The following is a 23,461-nucleotide window of genomic DNA, read 5'->3' on the forward strand; positions in this document are numbered from 1 at the left end:
AGGATGTTTATGTATTTCTAGAGTCTCTGTTAACATAATAGCCTCCTATGATTATGCTCTAAATGTTTTACTCTCCAGGGTCTTAGTAATTTGACTTTTTTTTCTTCCAATCAGTGCCAATTTCCCCAGTTCTTTTAACTTTAAATATGAAGGGTAATAAATGTTTTACCCTTCCTTGAGCTTTTGACTCAAAATACCTTGGTTAATTGTTGAGAGGAATCCTTAGATGGAAAGAGATAGTATCGCTGTCTGCAGTCCAATTAGTAGTTGTATTCAGAACAGGAAAGCAAATTATTAATTATTGAAAATCATTTAGGGGTCTGTTAATTGTTAAGACCTTGGACTTTGGAGTCAGCACCTGGCTTTACATTCCAACTCTGCCATTTTCTGGCTGTGAGATTTCTGGCAAGTTACTTAAAATCCCAGCTTGCTCCTCTATAAATTAAAGAGAAGTAATAGTACCTGCTTCATAGAGTTATTATGAGGATCAGATGCAAATGTGTATAGTGTTGAGTGAGGCATCTGGTATACTATAATAGACACTCGAGTAGTTGCTAATATTATCAGCATACAATCTGAGGGTTCAGTCAGCCAGTCGTTAGCAATCCATTGTTTGTTGGAACATGCCAGTGTTCTCTGGTACACCAGTTGAAATCGAACAGCAATCAGAAAACATAGATTATTCCTCGATTAAACAGTGTATTCATATAAATGATTGCTTGGATCCTCATCAGAAGCTATGTTACAGAAAAATGATGTTAAGGCTCACTAAATTCTGATAGCTGTCAGTTATCAACCAACCCCCAGAAATTAACTGTGGTGTATTTAATAAGAGGAACCCTAGTTTGAAGTAGAAGCTGTGGACAAAATAGTAGGTGAAAAATAAGGCATGAAGCCCCCAAATTCAGTAAGCAAAAGAGTGCAGTACCTCAGAGGGTCTTTGTGGTTAAAAACATTTTTATGCTGAGAATAATGTTCATTGACATGTGCCTATAAGTAATTTTTTGGTAGTTTAAAAGGTGAAATGAACTACAAATGGGAGAGGTCTGAACTTCCTTTCCTTCGTTCAAATGTGTGATGTGGACAGATCATTTGACCTGTGAATTTTATCTTTTACAAAATGAGAATTATTCCTGCTTCTTCCTTCCTAATAGTGGCATTATAATAATGAAAATGAGTTGATAATTTAGGTGGGAAGTGTTCTACAAATCAGCCTTACTGTTTTACCGTCAGTTACTGAGAAGTTTTGTTCATTGGAACTGTTTCAGCTTGATTAGAATCATAGCATGTAAAACCCAACTGGGAAATTATCTACAGACTTAATATCCTATATAAGTTGTCGTCTTTCATGGTTACAGCCTTTTTTACTTTTAAATTAGTGATGTCGTTGCTAGATTTGTAACATATAGCTAGTCACCTTTCAGTGAGGTTTCCATGAGGCTTTTCTGTGTCTCTAGGTTATTTGAGATAACTTTTTTAAAACTAGCTCTTGTCCTCCCTCTACAGGAGAATTTGCAGCCTTCAAGTAGCCACACCATCATGACAGCATCTACTCTTATTTAAGTCTTGTGTTCGTACAATTTGTTAACATCAAAACACAGTTCTGTTCCTTAACTCTTTTTAAAGATAAAAATTTTCAATGCATAAGCTGGTGTGGAACAGAATGGAATTTCCCATCCAACAAAAGAGGGAAGAATGTTTTAGGAACTAGAATTCTCTGCTGCCAGTGTTTCTTCTTCAACACAAATACCACGTGCATACAAGTCTGCCCACTCCCAGGAAGAAAGAGGAGACCCTGAGTTCTGACCTTTTGATGGTCAGGCATGATGGAAAGAAACTGCTGCTACAGCTTGGGAGATTTGCTCTGGAAAGTCTGCCAGTCAACTTTGCCCTTCTAACCACCAGATCAATATGTGGCTGATCATCTGATGGGGCAGTTGCAATCACCAAGCCTCGTTCTCTTTCCTGTTCTGGGATTTTGTTGTGGAGCTCTTTCCCCTAGCCACCACTGGTTAATTTCTGAGGGATGGAACAAAAATGCAGCATGCCCTTCCTGTATGGTGCATGTTCAGTCCTTGATAAATTTTTACCAAAATGAAGCTATTTTATTTAAATGGAGGGTGAGAGATGAGGAGGTAGGTTTTGGTGTAGAGGAAAAGGGAATGCTGCATCTTTTTCCTGACCTGCTGGGTCTCTGGCCTTTGTTTCCTCGCTCACTCAGGCTCTGCCTGGCGGGCAGACTGGAAGCTCTGGCGCACATTGCCTTCTTTTCCCATTGGGTCCAGCAATGAAGACGAGTGTTTGGGGATTTTTTTTCTCCACGATGTAGCAAGTTCTCAGGAAAATACAATTGATATCTTCCTCCTAAGCTCTTTCAGTCACCAATTACTTATGTGGCTACTTTGTCCAGGGCACAAAATGCCTGTATCTAATTAAAAGCCTACAAAACTGCTTGATAACAGTTTTGAATGTGAGACATTTATATAATTTAAATGTAAGGTACAAGTTTTAATTTCTGAATTTCTTCTATTATATTTTTATTAAAAACAAAATAATTTTCAGATTTAATTGAATTGGAATAAAATAATACTTCCCACTAGAATTATATATCCTGGAAAATTGTATTTTTGTTATATAAACAACTTTTAAAGAAAGATCAGTATCCTTTTCTCTACCTAAATATATGGGGAGTCTTAGCATAATGACAAATATTTATAATTTTTAAATTAATGGTACTTGCTGGATCCACACTAACATCTTTACTAATATCTCATTGTTTCTTCCAACTAACTCCTGCACTACATCCTACATTTTCTTTCTAGTCTTTGATCTAGCATATGCAACCTCAAATAAAAATGGTGGTGTCTCCATTCATTCTCCTCCTTCCTTTTTTCCCAAGCCTGGTCTTCAAAAGGTTGGTTAACTTTGGCAGCCGAGTCCCCCAGGCAGAGAATAGAGCAATTTTAGGTGTATTGGGACTGAGGGAGGATGTGAAAAGCCTGACATCAGTTGTTTTTATAGAAAGAACTGCTGTGGTATTAAGAACTTGTTCCTTATCTTTATAAATGGGGAATATAACCTAGTCATAACTTCCCTTGACCTTTACTGAAGTGTGGTATAAATCACAGTAGTAGCAAAGAAAGTGACTCTGGATGTATTAATGGCAAATACCCCCCTTATCATGAATCTGGACTCTTATCAAGATTTAGGAATGTAAATCAAACGTACCTAGCCCAACCAAGCTATGTAGTGAAGGACCTGAAAGAAATTAGACAGGACCTATAAAATAAATCAGGGAATTAGAAATTATTTAAAGTTTTCAAATTGTAAATTGCCCCGCTATTTTTCAGCCTATTAAAGCTTACTGTCATTAGATGATTTCTTGCTACGTTACCTATGTTCAGAGGAAGGCCTGTTGAAAATTCCATGGACTTGTAAAAGATTGTCCCAGTAAAATGGGAAATAATCCTCAAGTTATTAACGAGTTTGAAAAGCAGTGTGTTCTTTAGTCTTTCGTGAGCAGAGCAGTATCTTACAAAATTGAGAAATTGCAAGAATGAAAATGATTTGTGCTGATTTGAAGAGCATCTTTTGTGCATAATGCTGCCTCTCTTTTAAAAGCATTGTTTATTTTTCTTTTTAAATATGTCCCCACAGATGCTTTTGAACATGCTTGTGTTACCTTTTCCTAGATTGGAGAGAGCTGGGCTTGAACAGTAGGCGTGTCCTGCCGGAGCTTCTAGTGCAGGACTCCCTCCCTGAGCACAGCAGGAGCCAGCACAGGAGCTAGTTATGGAGGGAGCTTAGCATTGGAGTTTTCAACACAAAATTCAAGGTGATTAAACACTGTTTTCTTCCCTTTCTTTTTAGAATACATTGCTATCTCATTTGAAAAATCTCATTTCTTAAATGAAGCTGTGCCCAGAAGCCAGGCTCAGGGTATTCTTGAGAGATTTGTATAGAGCCCTTAAAAAATAAAAATAAAATTTTAGCATTTCCCTTTTCTTCCTTTTCTCCATTAAATACTTTTTCTCTAGTTTACAAATGGCATGGAAAAGGAATTTCCCCTGAGTTTTACATGCTTTTTTTGATGCTTAGACTACAGATAGACTTGAGCTCCTAAGAAAATACAAGGGAAGAACTCCTTGTTTGTTGTGCAGTGCACTTTATGAGTAGTTTGTATCGATATTATGTGGCTGCTTTACTGACAGGCTTGTAAGGCTGCACTTATCTGTCTTTCCTGTAAGGTGGCTGCAGTGCCTTCTGTAGTGTATTTTATTTTGGATAAGGAGAGGTGACACCTGAAAAATTTCAGAGTAACCATAAAAGATTGTTTTAAAGTATGTAGTATTCCTGATGGACTTTTTCATCATTAAACTAGTCTAGGGTCTAAACTTTTACCACTGAAATAATATTGACCAAAAAGTAATTTATAAAAGGGATTTTGTGAATAGAAAATCCACTGTAATCATTTGTACTTAAGTGCACTCTTAAAAGAAGATTCTGTCTCGCTGTCAAACTCTGGTTCCTTAACATCCAATCCCTGGTTGTGTTTGCGATCTGGTAGGACATGCTAAGGCAAGCTAGAAGATAAAATCCCATATACTTTAGTATACGTGTTATATTTATGTCAGTGTTGGAAAAGAAAGAGCAGTTACTTAGTAATAAAGATCCAAGACTTCAACACTGTCAACCTGAAACTTTGTAAATATTTCCTAGATTCTTGTTTGGTGCGGTCACAGCTCTTTATCACACAATGTTATCTTTTACTCATCAGGCAATTTTGGAACTGCTGCACACCCCTCCTCAGATCTCACCTGCCCCTCCCGTACATTCACCTCTCCAGCCTTGTGCACACCTCATTTAGCTTTACTTTGAAACACATTGCAGGGTTCAGGTGACCTCTTCTAAAACTACCTCCTCAGAATGAGGTAATGAATAGTTATTTATTTTAAAATATGAAAAGTCAGGAGCTCTAGAACATGAAGATGATTTAAGATTTTAACTTTTATGTGTACTTGTATTTGAGCCTTCTCATTTTGTCCTAAGGGCATTATACATTTAAGCAGTAATACTGACAAATGTAGCTCAGAGTATCTGAATGTTGTTGAAAGTGATGCCAGAATCTCTTTAGGGGTACGTTTCAGAATTTTTAACCTTATATCGGTTGCATGAAATTAAATAGTTAATGGTAACACTTCACTAACAGTGATATAATTTTAATTTTTGGTAGTCTTAGCAAGACAGTACATCTTCATAATGAGTTAGCCGCAGCTTCATCACATGCACAGATGCTCCTGTAGAGAGACTGCCCAGTTAAGAGGGTAGAATGATGACCCATTTTGCAAGTTTCTCTTCTTTGTCCAAATTGGCATTCTTTGTGCTAGAAAATCAGCACTTTGAGTATAGCAATTTCAACCATTAGACTAGTAAAAAGCAAAACAAACAAAAAAACCATAGCCAGACATGGAAAGTTTACTGTGAGTATAAACAGCAAATAGCTTACAGGTCATACATTGAAATGGTGTAGGTAAGGCTCTAGAAAAATACCTTGACAATTTGCCAAATGATCTTCCTGTGCCTTCATGATGCAATAAAAAAGCTAAAATTTTAGCAGAAATCAGTGATTTGTGAAGAGAGCAGCCACCCTGGTCTAACTCAGCTGTGTTAATATTTTTTAGCGTGCAATTTAGACTGCAAAGATAAATGCACTAAAGAGTTTATAGCCAAAATCATGTTTAAAAAAATGAGAAAACACACAGGTAAATTTTCAGTGAACAAAATTATTTTTTTAAAGCACATAATCCCTAGTATAGTCAGATATATTTATCACATAGAGCAAATAGGTTGAAATCATAATTCAGTGACATTTCTAGAGAAACTTTTTCTACTCCCATAGGTTCTTCAAAGCATGGAACTTTTATATAACAGGAATGTTTGACAGACATTTTAAGAAATTGCTGTAGTTTAGGGTTGAAGTTACTATATGCTGGGCAGCAGTCATATGTATTAACTAGTGAGAAGGATGAAATTAACATATAGGACAGAATTTGATTTTCTCAGTTCCCATAGTACTGCTGCCAACCTAGACACTGATTTTCCAGAGTTTGAAATATAAACTTGCCTCTCAGGATTTGTTTGCAAATTAAGTGGGACTGTCTTGCTAATGCTCTGGGGGCCAGGTGGAATCTCCAAGGGCTCCTCTATGAGGGGACATAAGGCTGGCGGGTGTGAACTGGACACACTCCATGGTGTGCTTCTAGTATCTTGATTCCTTGCCACCCCCAAGAAAGGCTTCAGCAAGTTCTCTAGACGTTTCACTAAGGAGTATTACTAATGCCCATAGGTGCAGTAGCATCTCTGCCTGATTGTATATTGGCCCCCAGAGGAGAGTGAAGTGGCCAGTGTACTCATATTCCATGTTGCTAGCTCTGGTAAACTGAAAATACTGGTAAGATTTTTGTTTTATTAGTACACTAGAGAGTAAGCTTTGTTTTGTTGTTTGAAGATAATCAATTTTCACTTCTGTTTGGGAAAACATTTAAATTGAATTTCAGTCCTAAATTTTGCCAGTTGTGGCAATTAACAGTTTCTATCAGGTGTTTTTAATGTAGAAGAGGACAGAAACTAAGTCCTAAAATCTTAAATTAAGGTAACAGTGGTTTATTTTAGAACGCTTAGGGGTGGTTAGTCTCTACCTCAAAAAATTGATTGAGTGTATCATTTATTTCAGTATCCACAATTTCAGCTGTTGTTCTTGTAATACTTTTTTTTAACATTTTGACCCCCTTTACCCAACTGTTAACTTAGTCTTATTACTAAATCAGTTTCATTAAAATGTTTAATTTTATTTAGCAGTTTTGACTAATTACAATGATATAACCAGTTGTGCATGAGGACACAGCCAGTGAGTGTATCTGGGTTTTTTTGTGATGCTTTTTTTTCTTAAGAATTCTGTAGGTTGAAGTACTCTTTGAAAACAAAGAACTAAAATGTTTATTCATGTTAGCATAAAAAAAAAAGATTTGTGCAAACCATCTGCTTTTCCTGGCAGGCTGAGCACATTGTCCAGCACCCGCGAGTGGCTGGTTCTCATCACAGAATCTATGTAGGGAATTGGGCATGAAATTCACTGAAGAGGTGGAGCAGAGGAAGTGTTCTGTTTACAGGAGTGGAGATAGGGCTTATGAGTAAGTTGCTTAGTAAGTTGGTTTTGTTTTGAGAATTATTGTGTTACATTTGTGTGTTAAGCTTTTTTTAACCCACTTGTGTTTTGGTGGAGTATGTGTTACGTAAGAGGAAACGTCAGACTAGCATAAGCAACAAAGCTCACAGTCTAGGCACAGGTGTAGACAAAATGGACCAAAATGGGAGGGGGGAGGGTATGGGAGTAAGTCTAGGGGTAGGGAAGAATTGATGTGAGGGTGGGAAATAAACTATAATTACCTGAAATAAAATGTTAAGAGTGCAATAAGTGTGCTTTTTATTCTAAGCTGTGAACGGGTTTTTTAAAAAATCATTCCTTCCTAATACATTTGCCTGTGTTCTGTAGCTGATTAAAACCAGCTATGTAAACATATAATGCCTTTTTATTCATGTTAATTACCAACATAAATGGCTAACCTTTATGTCTTATTTATCTTCATGTTATGTTAGTTTACATCCAGGGGTGTGTATGCGTGTGTATGCTGTAAATTTTCCCTCCTTCGTTTGAAAACGCCTTTGTTGGGTCCTGTGTGTTTCCTTTGGCCATGCCACAGGTTATAGTCTCGGCTTGGCCTTCATATCGCCTGATTTGAAGGACTCTATCACAGTGACATAGCTCATTCATTTGTTGTGCACTCTGACCCTTTCCTCACTCAGCAGTTGCTGTTTCTTCTAAAATATGAGTGTACAACTATGAGGAGATTGAAATTAACTGTTTAACATATGTCCCTTTGAATTCTATTTAGTAGTTATGATTGCTCTTTGGTTTGGACCAAGAAAAAGGAAATCCGCGCCCCACCCCCACCCCCCGCCTTTCACTTATTTCTCGGTTTGAGGACAATTCTTCTGTAAGAGAGGGGAAAGGGAAATCCTTCATGTTTTAACTGCAGTGAGTTAATGGCCCCTGGTTTACTCCAAACCTTATGGCGATTCACATTCACATTCCTCTCCTCTCTTGCTGCCAGAGGTTTGGGTTTAGTTCACTTCAGTTCCGCTCAAGCATTGAAAAGGTTCTCATGGAGTCTGGGGTGTGCCCAGTGAAAAGATGGGGACTTTTTAATTGTCCACAGACCTCTCTATACCTGCTTTGCGAAAATTACAAAGGAGTAACTATTTTTAAAGCTTATTTTTCAATTCATAAAAAAAGACATTTATTTTCAGTCAAACGGATGATGTTTCCCTCTTGTCCCTTAATCCTCAGTGTTTGCTTGAATTTTTTTTTTTCAATTCTTCCCCATCCCTGCTTCTTGATACTTTGGGTTCTCTTTCCTGCTCAGGTCCTTTCACTTGTATTTTGGAGTTTTTCTCATGTAAATTTGTACAATGGAAAATATTGTTCAGTTTGGATAGAAAGCATGGAGAATTAAAAAAAAGATAGCTGAAATTCAGATTGAAGAAATTTATTTCTGTGTAAAGTTATTTAAAAACTCTGTACTATATAAAAGGCAAAAAAGTTCTATGTACTTGATGTGAATATGCGAATACTGCTATAATAAAGATTGACTGCATGGAGAAGTCTTTATCAAGATCATTTTTCTAGCACTGTCACATTCAATAATGGAAGTAGGGCTTTTGACGGTCAGTTCTATCAGGCAGTGGAGGAACTAAGAAGTGTACATTGTTTCCAGTTACCGCTTGGTGGGCAGAGGTATTTATGAGAAATATTTTAAAAGTAAATTGTCAAGATGAATACCTAGTACATTGCACCGGCTACACTTTTGTAGTAGAGTTTTTTATCTGGTGTTGGTGATTATTCTCAAGCATTTTATGATGCTGTGATCTGACTGTTCCCCTCCAGTGGCTCAAATGAAGTGTGTGCTGTAATAGAGTCGTTTAAGTAGTAGTCTGTAGAAGTTCCATTTTCTGAACTTTGGTATCTTTCAAACTTTTTTGACACAACTTCCAGTAATACATTTTCTATAGGAACACAGACAGTACACACAAATACATATATTTGAAACTATGCACTCCTGTTTTACACTTTTTTTTTTTTTTTAATGCTGGCTACCTTCCCCCATGAGTTGATTTTATGCATTTGATTTCATAAAGCTTGAAAGACACCTAGAATATCATCAAGGCTATGTCATATTACCAGGCAGTTTCCAGAGGAGAGGTAAACAATTTTAAGACTTTACCTGGAAACCCTATGTCTGAGAAAAATATAAACAGAAAAGTCTTCAAGATGGTACATATTTGAGGAATCTGGTTTCTGGTCTTCATGCCTCTCCAGCAAATCATAAAATGCTGTTGAGACAAGTATTTTCTCTGAACTGCAGTTTTCTCATCTGAAAAATGTAATTCTGTAATAATTACAGAAACTCATTTTTAAATAACCTTCATACATGATTACAGTAGGGTAATTGTGGATTCATTTCTTAATGCATTATTCTATAAGTTTTCCTTAAAATTTAGTCCAGAATTATGAAACTTTTAATTATTGTGATAAAATTCTATTATAAAGAACCCTACCATACTAGCTCTTCTGAAATTTTATCAGGGGCTGTAGTAATTGGGCCTACTGTCTGGGCTGTGTAGTTCTCCTAGATTCGTAAAATGTTAGAGCCAAAAGAGTTCTTAAAGATTACATGGTTTAGGGACTTCCCTGGCAGTCCAGTGGTTAGGACTTTGCACTTCCACTGCAGGGGGCCCAGGTTCAATCCCTGGTTGGGGAACTAAGATCCCACAAGCTGCGAGGCACGGCCAAAAAAAAGTTTATATGGTTCAGCCTTAAAGATTTCATGGTCCCCTCATCAGCTACTGAATATGAATCCCCCCAGGGATGACTTCCCTAGGCTCACGTAGCCAGGACTCAGTCATGACTTTTGTTTCCAAGATCACTACTATGCATTTTATATATACTGTATGTATAAAATTTTGTTGTGGTTGTGATGATGGTTATAGTGAAATTGAGTGACATTGAGTTTGTAGCTAGAAATGGATATTGTGCCAGGTGTATTCCACTTGCTCCTTCTGTCTTCTCCAGGCAAGCAAGCCCACTGCTCATGCAGGTGATAAAAGGTAAAGGCCCAGTTGCTCAGGCAGGTCAGTACCAGCTCAGGCAGCTCCTGTTTCCTCCACTGTACACTGATGTCCTGCTGAAGCTCCTGATGAGATTGGTGGCAAAAGGTACCCGGGTCAGCCTCTTCTACAGAATAGTTCTAGAAGCAAGTGGAACCAAGATGACTTCTGTACCTTCCCAGAACATGCACAACAGGTGTTCCTTACACAGTACCTCCCTGGTCTCATAACTTTATTAGGTAATCAATTGTGGTATTTACACTCAAGTTTCCATAGGAAACTTAGTAAACTTACAAATTTGTGTGTTAAAATTTGACACTTAATATTCTGTTGCCATCAATAATTCTTTCACTGCCTACCTTTCCATTTATGAAGGTACATCTGTCCATCTACCAGGCTACACACTAAAACTGACTTAGAATGTACTTTTAGCAACTCAATAGGAAGGAAGAAAAGGTCATCCTAAATGTCTGTCTTGCTTTAGGCAGAGGAGAAGGGTGGTACTGCATCTGCTGAAATAATGTTTACAGTTTATCTCCATATGGAGGCTTTTCTATAAAAATCAAACCAGGATTCAAGGGTCACTATAAACTTAGCTTAGACCCAATGGTCTAGAAATAATAGTTGCTTCCATTCCTTCATGCCAGATGTGGTTCTGAGGGCTTTGTGTGCTAACTCATTTAATCTATTTAATCCATTTTACAAATGAGGATATTGAGGCACAGTTCAAATAAGTAGTCTGCCCAAACTCACAGCAAGTAAATAAATGGTAGAACTATGAGTCAGACCAAGCAAGTTTGGCTCCAGAGCCTGAGTTCCTCAAGCACTGTGCCAGTTTTTCAAACTGCAGGTTGAAACCCATTAGTGGGTAGTAAAATCAGTCTCAACCATTTTTTAAAATGTAGAATAGAATATAAAAGAAAATGTAACATAAGTTTTCATAAAACTTTTGTATTATTTACGTACATATGTATACATACACCCACACACTAGGTCACAATGTAAAATTATTTCTTAGAGTAGGTAGGTCATGATCAAAAAGCTTTACACCATCTACCTCACTCAGACCTACAGCCAGACAACCAGGATTTGAACCTCAGTTCTCTTAACTTGTAGCTTGGGCAAGTTACCTATCTACAGCTCAACTTACTCATCTATAAAATGGAAAGAATATGAGGAGGGTGGAGGCCTATTCCTTGGGCTGGGACAATTTCTGCATCAGTGCAAACTGATTTCACAGCCCAGGTATGGAAAAGAGGATCCAGCATGTGGAGGCCACACTGGCCAACTTTAGAAGACTGCTAGTTTTAAAGTTATTTTTTAATTCAAGTCAAGCAACTCTGATTGATTTCTAAGGAAAAAAGCTAATGGGATTATCCTACTTGAGTTCACTGTTGCAGATTGTATTCCTTCCCGAAACAACTTTCATCCATCGGGGCGGGGGTGGCAGGGGGTGGCGGCAGTGGAGAACAACAAATAAATGAAACCTAAAAAGTACACAGAGATCTAACGGTCTTTTAAAGACCATAAATATTTATCAGGTGAGACAGCACACTCCTACACAGGTGAGTAAACACAAAACCAAGGAGAGCCTCAGACACCCTGTGCAACAGGCTCAGGACTGCTGGAGCTGGCAGCGGGGAGGGTGAAACTGTTCCACTTAGCTTTTGTTGCCATTATGCCCACTCTAACACCTAGGGAGAACCAAAGGGGGGATGTGAAAAACCTAAGAACTAGGAACTCGAATTGGACCACCCCCTGCCTAGAGCCTGTCAGAAGCTTTCTCACTGCATTTAACATAAAATCTAAACCTGCAACCATGACCTATTATCTCATCTAGTCCCACCCTCTCCTCCCCTGCTGGAACCCCACTGGACTTTCTGTCCCTTAAACATGGTGACCTTGGTCCCTCCCTAGACCTTGGTTCTCGCTATTCCTTGTCCCTGAGGCACTCTTCCTTCAGACCCCGCACAACTGGTTCCTGCTACTTGTTCAGGTTTCAGCTCAGATGTCTTCCCCGCCCACCAAAAAGATCAGCATCAACCATCTCTGGCACCCAATGTTATTTCCTTCACAGCAATTAGTAAATCTCACTTATCTACTTGTCTGCCCTTCCTAAAATCTACGTTCTCATCTGTCTTGTTTAGCATGGTATTCCCAACACCTAGGTGGTCAAAAACCTAAATTAAAAATATGAATAGTTATGCTTCTGGGCAAGTCATTAAGCCACTCTACTGCATTTTTTTTTTGGCGGTACACGGGCCTCTCACTGTTGTGGCCTCTCCCGTTGCAGAGCACAGGCTCCGGATGCGCAGGCTCAGTGGCCATGGCTCACGGGCCCAGCCGCTCCGTGGCATGTGGGATCTTCCCGGACCGGGGCACGAACCCGTGTCCCCTGCATCGGCAGGCGGACTCTCAACCACTGCGCCACCAGGGAAGCCCCTCTACTGCATATTTTTATCTGTAGATAGAAGAAAATTCTGTCCTACCTCCTCTCAGAATTGTGATGCTACAGAAGGCTGAAAAATACTTTTGAAACAAATTTTTGAAAAACTACATCATCCTATTTCACCCTTATCTCACATTCCTCTGGTCCCTAAGAATTCCTAGTTAGACGTGTGTCTTAAGAGTTCCACAAATGGTGACTCAACACAATGCCCAGCCCACAAGAGATACATAAACACAACAGATGGACCACACCGACTTCAAACCTCTGTATACTTGGGCAAGAATACACTAGCAGTAGAGAAATGGCAAGAGTTTCACATAAACTGTCAGTGTACATACGACTAAGACATCAGCTAAGGAGGTAGGCAGTATGGCACTGTAGTTAAGCGTGGGGTCAGACCTAATGTCATCACTCATCAGTGTGTGACCCTAAGCAAGTTACTTCATTTCCTTGAACCTCGATGTCCTCACTGATAAATGGCACTAAGGCTTATCTATCGACACCATGGGGTACCCAAGAAGACCTACCAAACGGGCTATAACCAGTTAGCACAGCAGTTGGGAGCACAGGAAATAATCCATAAAGGGTGGTTGTCATTACCAGAAATATCCATAACTCAGTTCCTCATTCTTGACCAAAACTTTAATTTACAACTTAATATACAGTATGATGTCTGTAACTTCTTGAAATTCTCACCTGGTTCCTGCAAGGAAACAAAAGTGAAAAGCTTTAAGAACTTTTATTTTCAGTAATTCAAATCCATCATTCTTGTTCATTCAGTTATTCAAGCATTCATTGAGCATCAGTCATGTGAGTAGCCTTGCAGAAGAGTCAAATCACCTTGCAGATTTCTCAAAGGGTTTACAGTCTAGCCATTAAAATGTTAATGACTGTGTACAGGAATACTGGAAAATATGTAAGAAAATAGGAAGAGGCTAGTGCTGGCAGAGCCATTAACACTAGGGAAACAAGAGGCCTGGTAAGGACCTTGTAAGGCCTGGTAAGGACTCTTGTCCATAGGAAAGCCAGCGACAGGAAACGAGCTATAAAACAGCTTCACGGGCTTCCCTGGTGGCGCAGTGGTTGAGAGTCCGCCTGCCGATGCAGGGGACACGGGTTCATGCCCCGGTCCGGGAAGATCCCACATGCCACGGAGCGGCTGGGCCCGTGAGCCATGGCCGCTTAGCCTGCGCGTCCGGAGCCTGTGCTCCGCGGCGGGAGGGGCCGGAACAGTGAGAGGCCCGCGTACCTCAAAAAAAAAAAAAAAACAGCTTCACTGTTTGCCCCCCCACCACCTGCCCCCATATACACAAAACTGCTGTGATTTTCGTGTCAATAAGCTCCTTCGAATTAAAATAATAGCAATACTAGTAGTATGATTTAATGGGAACACTTAACTGTCTCTTAATGCTTCCTATCCTTTAAAACGATTTCCAAGGTATTTTGAATGATGGCAATTATTAATGTGCAATGGTTAATTTTTTTGTTTTACATTTTTATTGTGGTGTAATTAAAGATAAAATGCGCAGATAATTAAAGGTCTAGTTCAACGAATTCTGACAACTGTATGTACCCACATAAACCCAACCCCCAACCCTACCTCTATAGATAAGTATCACCAGTTTGCAGACTTCATATAAATGGAATCATTCATTATTAGTACTTTTAAGTGACTCACTCTTTTTGCTTAATATGATGATTTTGAGATTTACCTAAATGACTGTCTTGTAACTTTTTTTTTTTTTTTTGCGGTACGCGGGCCTCTCAGTGTCACGGCCTCTCCCGTTGCGGAGCACAGGCTCAGCAGCCATGACTCATGGGCCCAGCCGCTCCGCGGCATGTGGGACCCTCCCGGACCGGGGCACGAACCCACCTCCCCTGCATCGGCAGGCAGACTCCCAACCACTGCGCCACCAGGGAAGCCCAGTAACTTGTTATTTTTAATTGCTGAATTATTACTCAATTGAAGGAATATACTGTAATATGTTTATCTGTTCTCTCACTGATGTACAATTAGGTCTAGTTTGGAGATACTAAGAAAAAAATTGCTATGAAAAATTTTGTACGTATTATTTTCATTTCTCTTGACTAAATGCCTAGGAATAAAGTCGTTGAATCCTAGGATATACGTGTTTAACTTCATTAGAAACTGCCAGATAATTCTACAGAATTGTTGTACCTTACTACATTCTTACTGGCAAATATTCCAGCTGCTCCATATTGTCATCAGCATTTAAAGTTGTCAGTCTTTCTAGTGGGTACAAATGATATCTTACTGTAGTTTTAATTTGCATTTCCCTGGTGATTAATGATATTAAGGGCCTTTTTTCATGTGATTACTGGCCATTCATATATCTTCTTTTGTGAAGTATCTGCTCAAGGCCTTTGCCCATTTTTCAATTGGGTTGTTCATCTAATTTTTGTTGATTATAGAGGTTCTTTACATATACTAGATACAAGCCCTTTGTTGGATATATATGCTGTATTTTTTCCCAATTAGTGGCTTGTATATTTATTTCCTTAATGGTGTCTTTTGATAGCAGAAATTTTTGATTAGGCTAAATCAAATTTATCAAGTTTTTTTTACATCAGTGCTTTTGTGTTTTCTCCAAAAGTTTTTTGTGTGCCTTAAGATTATGAAGATACTCTCTTGTGCTTTCTTTTAGAAGCTTTAAGAGTTTGGGTTTTATTTTTAGGTCTATTATCCATGCAGTGATTAATTTAAAATCATATTAAATGAGAATGTCTTAATCCGTGAAGGATTTGTGAGGAAAGGAATTCCTCCTAGTATCTTCCTTTTGAAAGAAAAACTCTCTCTGACTTCCTGATTGGGAAAATGAAAGGGCCACAACCTTTTACTGTTTAAAGAGTTAATTCCATGCAATTCCATATTGTAACATTCCCATGTGCTCGAATTTTCCATTAAAACGCTGAAGGTAGAACACTGTACTTTTGCAACTACAAACAAGCTCCATATCTATCTTGTCCATCACTTTAAGCCCTGTGCATTGTTGGTGCTTAAAAAGTCTTTGATCGGGCTTCCCTGGTGGCACAGTGGTTGAGAGTCCGCCTGCCGATGCAGGGGACGCGGGTTCGTGCCCCGGTCCGGGAGGATCCCACATGCCGTGGAGTGGCTGGGCCCGTGAGCCATGGCTGCTGAGCCTGTGTGTCCGGAGCCTGTGCTCCACAACGGGAGAGGCCACAGCAGTGAGAGGCCCGCGTACCGCAAAAAAAAAAAAAAGTCTTTGATCAATAGATAGATAAATGGGACCCTAAACTGTAACATAGCTTAGGAAAAAATAATTTTTTAAAACATGAAAAGGAAGATGAGACTAAAAGTGTGTATGGGGAAAAGGGGGCAGAATGACAGCAAATGTGAAAATACCAAAGACAGAAATTAGACATGATGTGTTAATTGTTCTTCATGCTGTTATAAAATGCACTGTTTCTTTGAGACCATGATAGGTGCAAAGTCAAAACATGTTTATTGACAAAAGTTAAATATAACTTTAAAAAGAAACTTGGGGTATACCCACTTGGAAAGAGTTGAGTCTACATTTTCAGTCTTCATCATCAGGAAGTATACCTAATTCTTCATCCGTCCACTGAGAAGGATCTGGATATGGAAAGTGACCCTAATGACAACCAATTAAAAACAAAGTTCATGAATCTATACTTCACGCAACTAAAAGAATCTACACTCCATACAACTGGTTACATTTTAAAAGAAATCTTGAAAACAAATGTGATTAAAAAAAATCCTTGGGCTTCCCTGGTGGCGCAGTGGTTGAGAGTCCGCCTGCCAATGCAGGGGACAGGAGTTCGTGCCCCGGTCCAGGAAGATCCCACATGCCGCAGAGCAGCTGGGCCCGTGAGCCATGGCCGCTGAGCCTGCGCGTCCGGAGCCTGTGCTTCGCAGCGGGAGAGGCCACAACAGTGAGAGGCCCACATACCACAAAAAAAAAAAAAAAAAATCCTCAAAATACCACAGGAACAAATTCTCCTTCAACTATCTGATGGTCCAGCTATTCTTCAATCTGTTCAAAATGAGCTGTGGCCTGAATTTTAAAAGCCTGGCCATCTTGGAGCTACTGGCCTGAGCCAGCATTTGAGTATGTGTTTGTGATGGAGCGTGGGCGGTACGGAGACAACAGATTGCAAAGATACCCGATGTCACAACAATCTCTTGAATCCCTCACAAAACATAAGGTCTCAAACTGTCCTGTCATTCCTGCTGGGAGATTTGGAAGCATTCCTTGTCTATCCTGATCTAGGGCATATTCGGCTGCATCATTATCTCATGCCAGACAGCCACACAATAATCCTGACAGCGGACCTACAGTGAGATAAAGGTGTCTATGTGCTGCCACAGACACCATGCAGCTCCTTACTGGGTGACAAGGGCACAGAGAAATTGTAAGAGAAGTGGGATATTAATCAACCTGATGCTTCTAGAACTCACTGTATAAATTTAAGATTTTTCCCTATCCTAAAAAAAAACCCCAAATTTACTAAAATTCAAAGTATTCTGGATCAATAAGCATGGATTTCAACGGCTTCAAGGTGTAATTTCCTAGAGAATAGCATCTGTGCAAATGTGACTAAAAGCTCCTTTTGAGGCCAATGACATGTTAGAAAGTTACCAGTAACTAACTTCCCTCCTGAGGGAAATTAGCCCACATCCATCCCACCTCAACCTGGCTGCCTTGGGCCTCTGGACAGACTAAATAACATTTATCATTTAAAGGCACTTAACTGTGAAACTTAACCTGTGGATGAACCCCTACCCTAGCTTGGAAAGTAAGAGAATTAGCTTCTATAGTCTCCCTTCCAAATATGGCCACCAAACAGAAACCGTAAGACATGGGCCACCTACATGTAATATACATCCTTGAGTGGAAAAGGTCAGAGACAATATGTTTCATAAAATAAAAGGATTCCTGCATATACATAAGGACAATGTGGTGAAGAGATACATCCAGGTTGAAAAACAGTCTACAAACAGAAAAAAGAAACAAGGTAAGCTATTAAGAGATCTTCTCTCCCCACACGCAAAGGACAAGAATTCTTCTCCTGCACTTACCAGCACGGCATCTGAGTCATGCCAAAAGCGCCAGAGAATCCAGAACCACATGGTTGCACTGAAGAACTCTGCCTTGATCACCTGGGATCTGGTCAGCTGGGGAAACTGCCTGTACTGGGGCTCGATATGCACACCTCCACCAGCACTACATGACAAAACGAAAATGTTAAGCAGCTTGCTATATCTTCAAAGTATGAACTCATCCAAAACTTTGAGTTACAGCCAGAAACTGAACCTTTCTCATCTCCTCCACGAAATACAGAATGGCAGTGCTCCACAGTCCCTCGAAATACTCCTTTTTCAGAAGTTGCTTTAAACTTGTGCAGCAGCAAAAACTGGCCTGAATTGACAAGAAGCTAATTATGATTTTCATTTAGTGAATATTCATGTAGTTTACACCAGAAATATGAATGTGCTGATTATGGGGTACTGGCCCCAAGGGTTTTGATTAAGGAATCATAAACCTGTAGTAGTAAGTCACTAGCTTATCCAGAAAAACAAATCAAATTTATTTTGTCTGGTTAGCCATCTATTTCAAAGGCAAATTATGTCTCTGCTCTATTACAATCTTTATTAAAAGACCACTTTATGGAAAAGAGGACTCAGCAGACCCTTTTTAATAAGCCAAAAGCACTGAGCAAAGCAAAGAGTCTTAAACAGTAAGTTTGAACAAGTCTTTCTGGGTTTTGTGTTTTCATTTACTGTTGACAAGGTGAGGAATATAATCCATATGAGCTATCCTCATGTTATTCAGTTGGACTGTAATTATCACAGGTTGAATCTAATTCAAATAATAGAATTTGTACTTAATGGGGCTACTTTCAAGTCCTATTCAGCAGCTATATGTATGCTATTACATACAAATGGATATAGAAAATTTAAAGAGAGGGACTTCTCTTTAAGTCCAGGTTCGAACCCTGGTCTGGGAAGATACCACATGCCACAGAGCAACTAAGCCCATGCACCACAACTACTGAGCCTGCGCTCTAGAGACCACAAGCCACAACGACTGAGCCCACGTGCCACAACTACTGAAGCCCGTGAGCCTAGAGCCCGTGCTCCGCAACAAAAGGAGCCACTGCAATGAGAAGCCTGCGCACCGCAATGACGAGTAGCCCCCATGCGCCACAACTAGAGGAAGCCCAGCACAGCAACGAAGACCCAACACAGCCAAAAATAAAAATAAATAAGTAAAAAAAAAGTTTCCGTCAAGCATCACTGCTTTACACCCTGAATTTATCATACTGTTTCTGTACGCCAATTATATTTAACAGTATCTATTCAGGATCTATCTGCATATAGATACTACATTATATAAATAAACCATGGGGGTGGGAATTCAATATATTGTAACAACAGGCTTCCTCTTTGATAGGTTTTGGATATAGCCTAGTAATAAGTACCCATCAGTTAAACTCATTTAAAATAAGATTTGAGAATTATAGTTTAAACCCATTCCCAGAAACTCTCCACACTTAATTACTGCTAGAGTGACATGTTTTAACTATGACTTGAAATAAGTGGATCACTGACTGCAAGGTGGAAATCTTTTTGAACAAAATTTGAAACACTGCAATTAGAGAAAAGGAATGCATGACATAACAATTGCCATGATTAAGGAATATAAAGATTCCACAAACATCTAATGTTATGTTCCAAGACAGGTTGTTAACTGCACTATGGCAAACTAGACAAGCTGAACAACCCTCCAAATTGAAACAACTACAATAGTAGTTGAGATTTTTTTTTTTAATTTTTAATAAATCATTGACCAGACACAAAAGAAAGGAATCTACCAAGGGCAAAACCCAAGTTAAAACAAGACCTGGAAACTACATGAGCACTGAAGCTGGCCTTCGCCCTGAGGGTTTCTGCTGTTCCCCAGACTCTGTGACCCTCTACCTGGACAGCTGTGGGAGACAGGAGAAGCCTGGGGCCCACCCACGATGAGAAGTCTAATTACTAGACCCCTGAAGAAAGCTGCAGCCCCATGATATAAGAGTGAATGGGACATAAACCTGCCATGAAGAAGGGAACAGGAATTTGTTACCAGTAGCCAGTCCTCAGGTGGGTTTGCACCCAAATTCACACTACCTGGGTTTTGGACATTATGGTCCAAGAGAACCTCAACCCAAGATTTTAAAGTGGTATTGGATTCTCTGAACCCTTGAGAAGCAAGACCTTAAAGAATTCTGACAGATAAAAGTTCCAGGAAAAGCTCACAGTCAAAAATTACAAGGAAATAAGACACTATGAGTGAGAATCAGCAAAACAACAGACAGCAGTATCAAATATACAAGACTTGAAAAATGGATAATTACAATTTATAATACAGAAAACATGTTATTTTTAAATAAAAGTTTGAAATTAAGAGCAAGGAACAAGAAACTATAAAGATCAAGTTTGAAACAACAGAATTTCTAGAAATAAAATGTAATCATTTGAAATAAAAAGGATTAAAGCCAGGAGTAGACACAGCTAAAAAATATGAAAAGAGGTTAGAAGGATGAGAAAACCCAACATATGCCTAATTCGTGTCCTATAAGAAGAAAACAGAATGGGGAAGAAACAATATCCAAAGAAATAATGGCTGTTCCAACCCAGGCTTTGTAAGTGTCAAGTTTAAAAAAAAAAAGCAAGCACCATAACTCTCCGTTAAAGTTACCTTTTTAAAACATAAACCAAGGATGAATTGGGAGATTGGGATTGACATATATACACTAATATGTATAAAATAGATAACTAATAAGAACCTGCTGTATAAAAAATAAATTCAAAAAAGAAAAATAAAATGCAATAAAAAAAGTGTAAAAAAATAAAACATAAACCAGATCATATTACTTTCCTGCTTAAAGCCTCCAACAGCCTGCCATCATTCTTAGAATAAGACCTCATCCTACAAGGCCCATCCTAATCGGGGCCCTGCTTGTCTCTCTACCACTGTCCCCTCACCAGCTTGCTTGCCCATTATCAGCACTCAGAACCTTTTCACTTGCTGTCTCCTTCATCTGAGAAGCTCTTCCTGGCATTTTTGCATGGCTGACTACTCATCACTTAGGTCTTAGTTCAAATCAAACCTTCAGGCCTGCATTCCCACATCATCCTAGGTATAATAACCCACCCACCAACCCCAGACACTCTCTAGATTAATCCCGTTTTATTTCCTTCATGCCACTTAAGAGTACCTAAACATGTTCTTTTCTACTTGTTGTGTCCTCTCTCCAGAATGTAAGCTCCATTATCTTTCTTGTATTCTGCTCTATCCCCAGCACCTAGAAAGACTCTCCAGAAAACCTACTGACTTAAGTATTCACATACTGTGAAATACAGTGTGTTACGGAAGTACCAAGACCTCGGTGAAGAGGAACACCTCCTAGTCTTCCCATGCAGGTCAAGGGCTATTGCTGGTGGCTCTCCATCTCTATCCTTGCTCAGGTCACACATGCCTTTTCCTTCTCGCCACCCCACACCTGTCCCAGCTCCATATCCTTAATAGACACATGGCTTTAGGCAAGTCACTCCTTTAATTTTCCTGGTCTCAGTTAAACAATACTTGTATGATCCTTAGTAGGCACCAGCAGCCCTCTTAAAACATTTTAGAGATTTGTTATTCATTTACTTACCTGGAAGTCAACATTATTATCCCCATTATATGGGTGAGAAAACTCAGTTATTAAGAGATTATGAAACTTTTCCAAGCCATACAGCAAAAGTGTGGCAGAAATGAGATTTGAACAGAGGCACTTTGGGGGCTGAATCCTGCTTTTAACCACTATTCTGCACTGCCTCTTGGTAAAGTGTAGATCATGGTGTAAGGGGCCTGCCCCATTACTTGGAGAAATCCAATGTACTATTTTCAGTCCTGCTCTTACTGAACCTCTCTGCACTACCAACTCCTTTTTGGTAGACGTGCCCTCCCCTGGCATCCCAGCACTATGCTCTCCAGCCGGTTTCTTGGGCTACATCATGGGTGACTCTGCTTTTGCTCACTCTTTAAATTCTGGTGTTGCAAAGGTGAACTCTATAGTATGGGACTTTGGGTTATAATATGTCAGTGTAGGCTCATCAACTGTAACAAATGTACCGCTCAGGTTGGGGATGTTGATTATGCAGAAAGCTATGCACGTGTGGGTCTGGGGATTTATGGGAAATCTCGGTACCTTCCACTCAATTTTTATGTGAACTTAAAACTGCTCAAAAAAATACTTTAAAAAAAGAAAAATTCCGATATTGCCCAAGCATTTACTTTTGGCTCTCTTCTCTTCCCACCCTTCGACACTCTCTACGGGTGACTGCCTCCACGCCCGTGCCTTAACTAATTCTCTAGTCTGCAACCACAGTAATTTTTCAGAATTAAAATCTGGTCGCATGGCGTCTGATTAAAACCTCTCAACGACCGATTATTGCCTGCGTTCGAAACCCCTGAGCCAGGAATAAGGACTCTCTACCATTCCTTCCCTACGTCCCAAGGTCTCCTGTCTCACCTTGCCTCGAACTTGACGCTTCAAACTACACCGGCAACGCCCTCGCCTCCCCAACTCCTGCTCTCGCTTCCAGATTAGCTCCAGCCGTCTCCACGTTCAACTGTCAACTTCCCGAGGGCAGGCTCCCGCTGGGGCAGGGCCCGCCCGAAACACACTTCAACCTGCCGAGCGAGCAGAACTCCCCGCCCCACGTCCCCCCTCTCCCGGGCCCCTGGGTCACGCCGTCAGCCTACGAGTCCCAGCATGCCTCGGGGTGGAGGCCGCTGCAGACCCGGATCTGCCCGTGGCGCTCGGCGTCAAGGTGAGAGCGTCCAGAAGACTGGCACTTTTCGTTAGATGCAGGCGAAGCCCCCACCGCAGGCAATACTCACTGACGGACTCCAGCACCTCCAGCCGCCCGCGCGCGTAGGCCCCTAAAGAAGTGGCCTCCAACGCGCGCTAAAGGCGCTACACGCGTCAAAGCCGACATACCAGCCCACGTTCGGTCAGCAATGCCTAGGCCGCACCGCCGCTTCACGTCACTTCCTTTGGCGCCCCTCCCAGTGACGTCAGTGGCGTCGCCCCGCCCATCTCCCGGAGGGGGAAGTACGGAGGCGGGCGGGGACGGAGGAGTTCCTGCCTCAAATTAGCGTCGGAAGCCCTTCCCAGCTGTGAGGACCGTGGGGCCGCTAGCTGAGCTCGCCCTCCACACGGAGGGACTTGGCTCGCCGTGGCTTTGATGGTCAGGAGTCGCCTCTGAAAGGCGAATGGTGTAGCCGGCCCTGGAGAACTCGGCTAGGTGGAGCCCCCGGATGGGTGTGCCGCGCCTCGGCGCTCCGCTTCAGGAGCCCCTCTTCGTTACGCGGGCGCTAAGAAGCTTAACCCTGAAACTGAGCTCGCTCCTCCTTACCGGTGCTTATCTAGATGCTGTTACCCGACCTGCACCCGCCTCCCTGCCTGCTCTCCTGAATTAACTACCCTTCCAGACCGTGTTAGGAGGCCACATCCTTTCTGAAACAGTATGTCCTTCCCAAAGCTAGTCCACTGTACTCTTCTTTCCTGCAAAGGCTCAACGGTTTCTTTAAAGCCTTCATGGTTGTATTGTTCTGCAAACTTGAACTTGATTACCAACCCGCAGCCAGTCGTTCCCACATGTCAGCACCTGGACTGGTGGTATCAGAATCCCCTGAGGAGCCCGACCCCAGATATTACGTCTGGATTAGGGCCAAGGAATCTGCCTTT

General features: G+C 40.6%; 2 protein-coding genes across 5 annotated transcripts in view; one reads left to right on the forward strand and one right to left on the reverse strand.

The window, feature by feature from the left end:
• Positions 1–8,434, forward strand: part of BRAF (B-Raf proto-oncogene, serine/threonine kinase) — a 161,485-nt gene extending 153,051 nt beyond the window's left edge. For all 3 annotated transcript variants that reach the window (XM_060305225.1, XM_030854010.2, XM_060305226.1), the window contains one exon: positions 1,507–8,434. In XM_060305225.1, coding sequence (XP_060161208.1) covers positions 1,507–1,529 — 23 coding nt within the window. In that variant the 3' untranslated portion in view covers positions 1,530–8,434. The remainder of the gene's footprint in view (positions 1–1,506) is intronic.
• NDUFB2 (NADH:ubiquinone oxidoreductase subunit B2) lies at positions 7,013–22,767 on the reverse strand. 2 transcript variants are annotated; one of them, XM_030854015.2, is made up of 4 exons: positions 22,612–22,767; positions 17,757–17,901; positions 16,210–16,308; positions 7,013–13,376 (listed from the first exon to the last, which is right to left on the reverse strand). In XM_030854015.2, exons 1-3 carry the CDS (start codon positions 22,707–22,709, stop codon positions 16,234–16,236), a joined length of 318 nt encoding a protein of 105 aa, XP_030709875.1. In that variant the 5' UTR covers positions 22,710–22,767; the 3' UTR covers positions 7,013–13,376; positions 16,210–16,233. The 2 variants fall into 2 exon arrangements, with proteins under 2 accessions (XP_030709875.1, XP_060161210.1); XM_060305227.1 differs by having other exon boundaries at positions 13,298–13,922.
• Between the last annotated feature and the right edge of the window lie 694 nt (positions 22,768–23,461).

The sequence above is a fragment of the Globicephala melas genome, chromosome 9 (assembly GCF_963455315.2).
Source record: "Globicephala melas chromosome 9, mGloMel1.2, whole genome shotgun sequence".
NCBI classification, from domain to species: Eukaryota; Metazoa; Chordata; class Mammalia; order Artiodactyla; family Delphinidae; genus Globicephala; species Globicephala melas.